We start from the raw sequence: 11,184 nt of genomic DNA on the forward strand, positions 1-11,184 counted from the left end.
GCAATGCCAACCTATGCCATCGGTCTCCTTCCCTTACAAGAACTTATCCAGGAACAACTAGGAGAAGATCCCATCAAAAGTGTTGCCTTTGCAGATGATTTAGCTGGAGCTGGCAAATTGGCGAAGCGAGAAAAATAACTACCTGCAGAGTCGTTTCACTGGTACAGTAAACGATGCTCTTTCTGATAACTTTTGACCTATAAAAGAAATTATACAGTATATGGCCCCCAAAACGGAGGTTTTCATTAAAATGAAGATTCTGACTTGTAGATTTATCAGAATTAAACGATTTTTGTTTATTTTGAAAGAATGATGGTTATACTTAAAAATGAGCATGTTTTTGCTGGTTTGAGACGGATTCAACATAACATATTTGCGTCTAAAGGAAATATTTGAACAGCAAAATTAGATAAAAATTGCATATAACTCACACTAGCTCCTTGGATATTATGGTTATGAAAACGGGGTATAGGAAACTTTCTACACCTAATGCCGTTCAGAAAATGCAAATACATCTGTGACTTTAGAGGCTGGGTAAAAGATATAGCATCATCGATGGATATAGCATCATGAAGGTCAACCAGTATTTTGGAGCCCTAGAATCATCATTGACAAAACCGAAAATTCTAAAATAATATGAGAAAAAGCAAAAAATCTTGGAATTCTATTCCTATCACCTTGAGTTATATAATAGTTCATAGTTTTTCCCCCTATTACCACTGGGCTTAATAATTTGATTTTAGCTACACCTCCGTTTTGGGGGCCCCAAACCTGCATTTTGACAACCAGGGGTATACTGTAAAAATTTTATCAAATAAATTTATGCCCAAAACCCTCGAAATCATATTTCAAAACTATGGTCAAAATTTTGTATTCATATCTTAAAGATATCTCGAGAAATCACTAAAATTTCAAACCTCCGTTTTGGGGGCCATTAGAAAAAAGCTACCTATCTTTAAGCGGTTGAAAAATATTGTTGAAATTGAAAATTTTGAAAAAGAACTTCCAGGAAATAAAGTAGAGATGTTAAAGGTTCTCATGCAGCAAAAATATTTGTAAAATCTCTTTTCCACTAGATTTGAGAGAAATTTCAAATTTGATCGCCGTTTTGGGGGCCACATACTGTAGAGATTTCTTTTTTTTATTTGATAGCTTTTTTAAGCCAGTTTCAACATCCAAAGGACTTTTAGTGCGTTCAGCTACAGCTTAACCGGCGTGCGACGCCGGGTACCGGCTAGTGTTTTGATATTGTGTTCTGTGTGTGGCGTGATTTCATATTTTTGATATGAAACGAATTAAGTCAACGACGAATAATTATGCAAATTATGTGAGTTTACGTTATCCCTCGCCGCGAAATTTGAGTTGTCGTTGTTGTCAGTTGATAAGCTACCGAGTTTACTGTCCCTAAGCTAGTTATTCAGTCACAACTTAACCATCAGATTTATACAATTGACTGAATCAAACTAGCTTAGATTTCTAGGTTAGAGTAAGGCCTAAAAGCCTGGGACTGTATATTATGTAGACAAATAAATCATAATTTCAAAAATGTATATTTCACCTTATCTTCTATAATTTCGTTAAGCCCAGACACCAATGTATTTCTATCAAGCAGCGAGTTATGCACTATTATCGCTCACATTTACCGGGTACTCATTTTGCCTAACAACACACCCCTCCCCGTACTTATGCAAACAGATGCAAACACCCTTATATGTATTACCTACCTTGTTTTTGTAGACCTTTTACGACAGTATAAAGAATACCTTAAGGAAGACATTTTGGCGGAAAGAAAATTCGCCAAATTCGCCAAAAAAAATTTCTGCCAAATATAAATTTATAGGTCATTCACCAAATTTAATTTTCTTTCAATTTAGTCTCTATTTCTCCTAAAAACCCTTTCTTCCTCTTTTTTAAAATATTGAACAAAAATCTTAATCGAAAATAGGACTTTATCCAAAAAATAGAACGTCACATTAGACTGTAGTTTATATTAAATGGGCTCTTCCAGAAAAAATCCGTTCATGGGGGGTGGAGGATGAATTGTCCAGGGGTATTGAAAAAATACCAAAAAATTGCAATGTCCAGGGGGTAAATTCCAATGTCCAGGGGTAATTTTTTGTGTCCATGGGGTTGATTTAATGTTTGTCCAGGGGTATAACCCGTGTCCAGGGGGTTAAAAATCAAAATGTCCAGGGGTAATTCATGAAAAAAATAATATATCCTCCACCCCCCATGAACGGATTTTTTCTGGGAGAGCCCAATGAATTGATTTCAGTTTTTCTGTGTTAGGATAAATTAATTAAGTTGTTAAATTCAGTTGCCTTTTGGTTAAAGATTATATATATATATACAAGAATCATTTAGTTTCGGGAACTACAATCGGGGACAAAAAAGAATGAAATAACACCTCAAAATTAACTTTTCCTCTGCCCCTACAGACGTGTCTTAGGCTAATCTACCTACAATGTGTAACCAACTTCCCAGCAACCTGAACCTCTTACCCGACATTGTATAGAGTGGAGAGGGCTTTAAAGTCACGTGTTTCTATGATTATGCTCTGGATTGTATGTAGGTTTCAGAACATACCTTACGTGGATAAATTTTGGCGTGGATTTAATTTGGCGAATGCTCAATTTTGTAAAATTTGGCGGCGATTTAATTTGGCAAGTGGAAAGGTTTTAATCTCTGGTAAACTAAAAATCACGTGGTATTTTAATAAGAAATGCATATTCTCCATAAAATTTATATCTTAAAAAAAATTCGTTAAATTTGTCACCAAATCTAATCCCCGCCACAATTTATCCACTTAAGGTATATAAACTCCTCTTATTTGAATTTTTTAATGATTATATCGAATATTTTCTGAAAAACGAAATTGATATTACATCATTTATCCATAACATCTATATTTCAAATAAGCGTATGGTTCCGTTCGCCTTGTGTTTTGTCCAGTCGGACATGGATAGCCTCCCATTGCTGTATCTGTTGCAGAAATTGTACACGAGTTTTTACCCTCGCAACTGTTACGGATTGGTGTTTGTCCACCCCGACATCTGACATTGTCTTTTAAAGTTCCAATGAACCAACCCCCGCCACTGCTCGATGGACATACGGTAGATGATTGCCGACCATAAAAATAATCAGACAATCGAATTACTTGTGTAACCTTTGGGCATTTGATCATTTTGGTATTTCCGTTACACAGATTCACTTCATTATAAGAAGACCAACCTGAAAAAATATTTTTCAAAAAAAAAGCCTTTGATTGATTATCGAAAATAGAGAGAAGTAAAGAAAAATTTCAGAACTGAAGATGAATTCTAAGATTTTGAGTCCAAACCACCGGCAACCTTTGTCGAAACCTCGGGAGAGGGGATAGACAAAATAGGTGCTGGGTATGTGCGGACTATAAGGGTCGGTATTTTTACCTTCCCGAGTCTCTGGGTTATAAAAAAACAACAAAAAGTCAAAATAATCTCTCTAAGGGACTTTTTGAAAATTGTCTCTCTATAAGCATCGAAGGTCAAAGCACTACCGAAGGAAAGGATAGTTGTACTCAGTAATAAAGCATGAATGGCGCCTGGGCGTTTGAGTGTGGGGTGTTTGAATGGCGTTTACCGGACGGTATTAAAGTGAAGCCAGAGGAGCTTCAAGAAAATTTCTAACATAGAAATTTGGTCTTACAGCTTTGAGCATTACAAGCACGATTTTCAGTGGCTGCACCGGGACATTTAATTCCACCATACTTTGGTGCTGGATTGTTACATGTTCTTGATCGTTGCTGAGTACCACCTCCACAGTTCTTACTGCATAATCCATAGAGTGACCAAGCTCCCCAACCTCCATTCACTGTGGAAAAAAACAGAAGAAACAAATATATAGAAAATAGAAGCAAGGAACTTTAATAAAACTTCTATTTAAGTTTCTTTATAGAATAAAGTTTTAAGATTGTTTTTGTTCCCATTTATAATTAATCTAATTAAGAGCGGATTATTTTTTTTCTCGCAAATTTTGGCCATCTACGCGTAATTTAGTCCTTCCAAAATATCGTTATTTTCCAGAACCTCTGTACGAGGAAAATGGAATGATATTAGGTACAAAAAGAGGCCGCAAAACTTGATTCCATACGCGAAAATTTCTACACCTGATCTGATCTCATTTCGAATTTCTCGAATTTTAAGGGACCAAAACTTTTCTTTCGAATTACAGAGAGTAATCTATACCACTCGCTAGCAGCGGAGGCCAATATTTCAGTTCTAATTAAAGAGTTAATAGATTGTACCAATATACCTGGACAATTTTGTGTATTACAGGTTCTATTTTCTTTGGACATTCCTTGACAATCTTTGCCTCCATATTTTGGTGGTGGATTATTACAAGCTCTTGATCGAATCTGAAATCCTCCTCCACAACTTTTACTGCAAGAACCAAAAGAAGTCCAATTTCCCCATTTACCATCGACTAGAAATAGAAAAGCTCATTTTTATTAAAGGATACCTATTCAAAATCAAAGGTTTTATTTTTACATAATTTTTCCCGTTTCATGCCAGACATATTATTTCATATCATGACATGATGGTGTATAAGCAAAAATTGTTTTTCTTTTTGTCTTTCTGACCGATCTTGCTCCACATCCGTTTCAATCCAACGTGAAATAGCTTGTGAATTAAAATTGATGAGTAAAGCGAACGATATCATTCTTACTTAAAAACAAAACCTTTAACATGAATGATAGTAAAAATGAAATACAGATTCACTAAAACAAAACTCTGTGTACCTGGACAATTTTGAAGATTGCAGGTCTTATTTTCAACGGATATCCCTACGCAATCTTTGCCTCCATATTTTGGCGGTGGATTATTACAAGCTCTTGATCGAATCTTAAATCCTCCTTCACAGCTTTTTGTACATGGTCCAAAGGAAGTCCAGTTGCCCCATTTGCCGTCAACTTTTAATGAATAATAAAGATAGATATCAAATATACCATAAATAGTGGAATTAGCTTGAGATAAAATCAAGAAAAGTTTTAACACTTATTTCTCGTAGTAAGATATCTCGACGGTTACGTGCCATTTCGTCAACATATTGTTAGGGCCGAATACTGAAACAGAAGACTCTTCCTGACTATTTAAAGAAAACATTTCAGGGAAATTCTAGTCTTTTAGAGATATAATTTTACCTGGACAGTTTTGTGCGTTACAGGCTCTGCTGTCATTTGCCAACCCTACACAACCTTTTCCTCCATCTTTTGGTGGTGGGTTATTGCAAGATCTTGAACGAATCTGAAATCCCCTACCACAACTTTTACTGCATTTTGTGAAGGAACTCCAATTTCCCCATTTACCATTGACTAAGGTTGAGATTATTAAAAATATATATCTCGCGATGTTAAAATTTGATACAGGGGTGTGTTTATGTTAAGTATAAGTTTTCTTAATGTTCTTGCAGGCTGGAAATTAAATTTTCCAACAATCTCCAACGATCTTGTTTGACCTACTTTTTTTTAGTCGGCAGTCAGAGGCAACCCAAAGGTTTCTTTTTTTAGCCGAAGGTAGGCGAGAGTGTCACTCTTTCCCATAGATTGCTCCACTTACCATTGATCCTTCTAAGTGCTGAGAATCAAGCAGAGAGGTATCAAGTACCATTTTAGGAATCTTTGGTATGACCCGATTTGGGGTTGAACCCACACCATGCGCACCGTAGCCGGTTACTCTACCACTGCGCTACGGTCGCTTAACACTTCAATACTAGTACTTGAAATAGAGTACACGTTTTTTTAATAAGAACAAACTATGAATGCTAAGAACAAGTTGAGAACATCTATAGGCTTTGCGGACTCGAAAAACCCCGAATTTTTAAGTAATTGGGTAAAAATGATCACAGAAAGGAGAAAATAAGAATATTCCAAGAACATTTTTAGGGTTATAACTCAAAAAGTTAAGAACATCCGAAGGCTTAAAAATTTTTGGATGTTCTTATTAAAAAAACGTGTATCACTCACTCGGACAAGAGTTGACGTTGCAGACTTGATTCTGTGTGGCTGGTCCTTGACAATCTTTTCCTCCATATTTTGGTGGTGGGTTATTGCAAGATCTTGAACGAATCTGAAATCCCCTACCACAACTTTTACTGCATTTTGTGAAGGAATTCCAGCTTCCCCATTCACCATCAACTATGAAGTAAGTTGAACAGAAAATGTCACTATAAATGATAAGTAGTATGTAGTGTAAGTAGTATGGACATCTACTGGGTGCACCAAAAAAAGTATACAGGTTTGTCGGGATATTGTGAGCTTCAGGATTTTTATTTTTTATTCATTATTTTTTATCGTATAGAGGATGTTCTAACTTACAGAACTAACTTTACTGTGATAGAAAATGAAAGAACAATGGTCATTAAATAGACCATGTGTAGCAAGAGAAGCTATATTTTTTCTTTCGAAATCCTCAAAATTGCAAAAAAAAGGGACGAGATGGAGTTTTTACAAGCTCTTATTTGATTTGGTTGGTCATTAACTAGTAATTTTGTTACTTTTTCTAAAGAACACTTCATTTTTATTACTTCAAATGACCAATTATTAAATTATCTTATAAAAACTCCATCTCATCTGAAAAAACAATCAATAAAGCATACCCGTTTGATCCCCAATGTTATAAACATACTGCGTTCCGATTCCACCAATACAAAGTTTGTGTGTAGAATCGCACTTCTTGAAATCATGTCCTATGCAACGATCAGATTTTTGCCAAGGATTTGCTAAACTCATATTAAAGTTTTTCTCGTTGGTAGCTATCCAACATTCTGCAAAACTTCCCAAAGCAAAAGCAACGCCATTTTGTAACGCTCTCTTTGCACATTCACAGGATAACCTAGAATAAATGAAGTCACTTTGTCAGTAGAATAAAATGAATATTTGTTTAGCAATCGTTGACTTTAACTCCTGAAACGGTGTAACATTTTGAAAAACATTCTTGAGTCGACAGGGTTTGACTGTCAAAGATTAGAAAAATGGAGGCTACACGGGGCTTTGACAATTTGTCTCAAAAAAACACCCTTCGGATGCTCTTAACTTTTTGAGTTTTAAGCCTAAAAATGTTCTGAGCATGTTCTTATTTTGACGATTTTGTGAATATTTTTGACTATTTTCCTAAGAAATAGGATGTTTTTGAGTCCACAAAGCCTTAAAATATTCTTAACTTGTTCTTAACATTTTGGCCAGCGAAGCCTTATGTTCTTATATAGTTTGTACTTATAAAAAAAATGTATATTTTCTTACTCTTGAAGGGAGTCTTTAAAGTTTCCCCAGTTGACCTGCTTTCCAGTAAAAATAGCACTGTTCGAATCTCTGTTATTTGCGATTTGTGTGTGATAGACAACTCGGTTTGTCTTGATGCATCTTTTTCTTTCGAATCGAACCGGACAATCTGAAAATCATTAAGAATAGGGTGCCTTTATTTTCATCCTATAGGGTTGATAATCTTTTTGATGCATGTACAGGAAGATAATTGGAGGGGCGAAGATCCTATTTTCCGGATAAGTAATTTTAAGCGTAAAACCTCAGGAATTTCGCTACGAATGTTTAGTAGAAATGACTGGATCTCCCAACATTACAATACCTTATTTGCAAAATATAATCAGGGATATAAACACACAAAAATCTATCTTAATTACCTTTCCCGTGCAGCAACCCCAACGATAGGATCAAAATAAATGTAACTAACATGTTTCTAGATTTTTTCTTCGTGTGCTCTTCTGACATGTGAGTGCAGATTAAACGAAAAATTAAAAGTAACAACCTTTTTTATATACATTTTTAGTTTTCATTTCACCATCAATGTTCTGTACTGAACCAGTAATATATCATACGAGGAGGAGACTGTCAATATCCATATTTGGTATTCATCGCGAGCCACAATTGAACTCTTTTCTTATGTTTTTTGGTAATGTGCAATACAAAAATATGTTTACCATCTTCTCGATTTCCCCTTCAAAGCTGTTCAAACTTGATAATGTTTACGCTTCTCGTCATTATTTCAGACGTAAATGCATTTCTTCGAATGTGAAGGATCTACAATCTCGATTGAACTACACTGGTTGTTTTATAAGCACAACGTTTATAAGCATACTTAGGCTCAAATTTGGGAAAAAATAAACATAATACTAAGCATACCTCAAAGCCCAGGGGGGATACATAGGCAAATGCAGGTTACGGTATGTGCCGCCCTCTTAAGGGTACTTTTTTTGGACTTCCAAAGTCCGGTTAAGGGTCGGAAAAATCAGAAATCAAATTTCAGTCCCACTAAGGGTCGGAGAAAAATTTCAACTTTTTACCCCCGGAAAGATAGAAATTTGGTCAAAATTGGTCAAAGTTGTCCCAATAAGGGTCATAAAATTCACAAAATTTTCCATTGTTTTCTCTTTTAGTCCCTTTTAGCAAAGATTAAGGCTGAAAATGGCTAAAGGCTAAGCATTTTGAACCTCGACCCGATTTTCCCGTGTGCTACTGCTTTTATTTACTGAGAGTTCCAAGTATACTGTAGGCTGCTGGCATCCACTAACGGATTCGTGCTCCTTATAGAGGATGCTTAATAAGCTATATTTCCTTTGTCCAGAGATTTTTTTTTTTTTTTTTTTTTTTTTGTATAATAATAAATCAGATATTTCTCTCTTATAAGAACTCCTACAAAATGTTACAAGAACTTGTAAAAAGTAAATTGATTGAAAAATCAAAGAAAAAACACAAAATTTTAGCCTAACGCTCAAAAAGTATACACATATACATAATCAATTGAGATCACATTACATGTAGCCTGTAGCCTCTGTAATGTTTATGTCCATGGTATGAGCTACAGTTCTCTTGGGTGTTCTACTCCCCCGAATACATAAAACAGTCGATCTGACCAAAGCAAAAGATAGTTTAGTCCTCAAGAAATTTAAAGTCAAAGACATCATTTCATTCTTTTTCTCAGACAGGAGCATACTGAGGGTTTTTATAAACATTTGTGCTTCCCTGCCTGAGCCTCCATTTGTTGTGAAAATTAGAGGCGTAAAGGATCCTCCATCAACCTGTATAATTCTCTGATTATACTTTCTTTTCTTCTCTTTCTCGTTGACCTCAAAAGCTTTTGAAGGGCTCATTCTAGAGTACCTTTGGGCATAGGCATTGAACACCCTAACATCAAAAAATGCCCGCTGGCCTCTAGTCCAGAACCCCCCAGCACTAATGTCAGCCCTTGCTCCATCCTCCTTTATGGCGCCTGATGCAAGAAGTTCACCAGTAATGGGCTCCAGCTGAGGGTCAATTGTCACGTCGTTTGTGACATCATTCAGTAGGTAAGCAATTGTGTCTCTAATTTCGTTGTGGCGTTGATACACGAAACCTCCCTTTGGGCACGATAATGCATGCTCGACTGAGAAACGCTTTCCACACGCACATATACTGGGAAGGTGTTTAAGCTGCCATCTGTAACGAATTGCGATCGAGTCAAAGAATTCCCGTTTCGTCAGGACGAATTGCTCGCTCTTCAAAGGTTTTGCTGTCAGCCAGTTGGAAGCTCCCTTGACTTGTGCGAAGTCGTTTGCTTTAATTTCCTCTGGTGTCATTTCAGCTCGGATGTCGTTAAGAGTTTCCTTGTGTCGTGCTTCCTTTTCCTTTTGGATCTTGTATTTTAAGCTGGTTTCAGTTCCTGGGAGCTCTTTCTTTTGTTCAACAATATTCTCAGTCAACTCTCTACTTACAGTCAATGAGTTGTTAAATTCAATTTCTGCTATCTCGGACATAATAGGAATACCGAGACCCCCATATCTGACTGGTAGGGCTATGAGACGACGTTCCAATTGGTTACATATGTGGCCTTCTGTAATGGCAGGGATCAATAGGTTGTCAATGGTATTGTCAAGTGGAATAAGAAGATCTTCTATGTCGCTCGACACTCTCAGATGGTACGTAAATTTGTGAACAAAACCACCAACGAAGGCACTATATGCACATTGTGGTTGTGATTTAGCTATGTCTGCCAGGATTTCGATCTGCTTGCACCAGTCAGTAACACGTTCTTGGAAATAGGTTCGCTTGTATGATTTGTCTCCAATTGTTCCTCCCAGGTACTTTTTCCCGTCCACAGTAATTTTCACATTTGTCCCTGAGAAAATCTGTTCAGCTTCTGCTAATTTCTCCTTGTCCTTTACAATTAACCAGGATTTCGTCGCTTTAGGATAATACCCTATGAGTGGGCCAATACGATTTATGATGGTCCACCATTTTATCGCGTTAATATGCCGTCCAGTTTAAATGACAATTTTTCAGGAAAAAGTGGGAAGGTCAGAAAGAACAGTGCGACTCTTTGTTTTTATCAGATCGAAAAAAAAAGACAATTCTAAGTTGCTTTTTTAAACCCTTGGCATAACTTTTCGAATTTAAACATAAACATAAACACACTTTTAACATAACGACGACTTGAATATTTTTATAAGAAGAAAGAAGTGAAATATTTTTTTCTTATGCTTTATATCGCCCTTTGAGTTTGAATGCTGTTGGGATGCTGTTGTTGTCCACAAACTTTTTGATTTTTATGTTTTGATTTACTTTTGAAATATTCTTTTCTATGAAATGAAATTGTTTTGTTTTGAAAAGAATTCGAATGTCATTAATAAATACGATCGTTAAATGCATTCGAAAACATTTAAAACAAAAGAAGAGAGAAAAAGGCAAGTCTGGGCACAAATTAAAATTACTAAATGTATATGGGCCCCGGGGGGGGGGTACTTAGGCAAATGGAGGGTACGGTATGTGCCGCCCTTAAGGGTACCTTTTTTGGACTTCCAAAGTCCCGCTAAGGGTCGGAAAAATCAGAAAATCAAATTTCAGTCCCAGTAAGGGTCGGAAAAATAGGAAAATTTCAACTTTTTACCCCCTGAAAGATCGAAATTTGGTCAAAATTGGTCAAATTAGTCCCGCTAAGGGTCGTAAAATTCCCAAAATTTTCCTTTGTTTTCTCCTTTTTAGTCCCGGTAAGGGTCCAAAGTTCGAAAGTCGGGCGGCACCCCCCCGTCAGCTCGCAACCCTAGTACCCCCCCCCCGGGATATGGGCCTTAAATTTCAAAACAAAGGCTGAATAAATGTCTAAACCAAGCTCTATCCGATCTTTTGCAAATGGCGCGAATCCAATAGAACAAATTTGTGGA

The 11,184-nt window shown here is 36.4% G+C and overlaps 1 protein-coding gene across 1 annotated transcript; it reads right to left on the reverse strand.

The window, feature by feature from the left end:
- Positions 1-2,841: 2,841 nt before the first annotated feature.
- On the reverse strand, positions 2,842-7,791 carry LOC136813537 (coadhesin-like). Its single transcript, XM_067070051.1, has 9 exons — positions 7,672-7,791; positions 7,277-7,424; positions 6,634-6,869; positions 6,002-6,172; positions 5,180-5,350; positions 4,778-4,948; positions 4,291-4,461; positions 3,685-3,849; positions 2,842-3,231 (listed from the first exon to the last, which is right to left on the reverse strand). The coding sequence occupies exons 1-9, from the start codon at positions 7,757-7,759 to the stop codon at positions 2,891-2,893; spliced, it is 1,662 nt and encodes a 553-aa protein (XP_066926152.1). The 5' UTR covers positions 7,760-7,791; the 3' UTR covers positions 2,842-2,890.
- Between the last annotated feature and the right edge of the window lie 3,393 nt (positions 7,792-11,184).

Source organism: Clytia hemisphaerica, unplaced genomic scaffold (assembly GCF_902728285.1).
Source record: "Clytia hemisphaerica strain Z4C2 unplaced genomic scaffold, Clytia hemisphaerica genome assembly, whole genome shotgun sequence".
Lineage (NCBI taxonomy): Eukaryota > Metazoa > Cnidaria > Hydrozoa > Leptothecata > Clytiidae > Clytia > Clytia hemisphaerica.

What these genes read in the sequence shown, in the direction of transcription:
- LOC136813537 (XM_067070051.1), bottom strand. Translation starts at nt 7,759, where the DNA reads ATGTCAGAAGAGCACACGAAGAAAAAATCTAGAAACATGTTAGTTACA. An exon ending in CAACGTCAACTCTTGTCCGA is followed by an intron (nt 5,351 to 6,001) that starts GTGAGTGATACA and finishes TCTCAACCTTAG; the next exon opens with TCAATGGTAAATGGGGAAAT. An exon ending in CAATCTTCAAAATTGTCCAG is followed by an intron (nt 4,462 to 4,777) that starts GTACACAGAGTT and finishes TTCTATTTCTAG; the next exon opens with TCGATGGTAAATGGGGAAAT.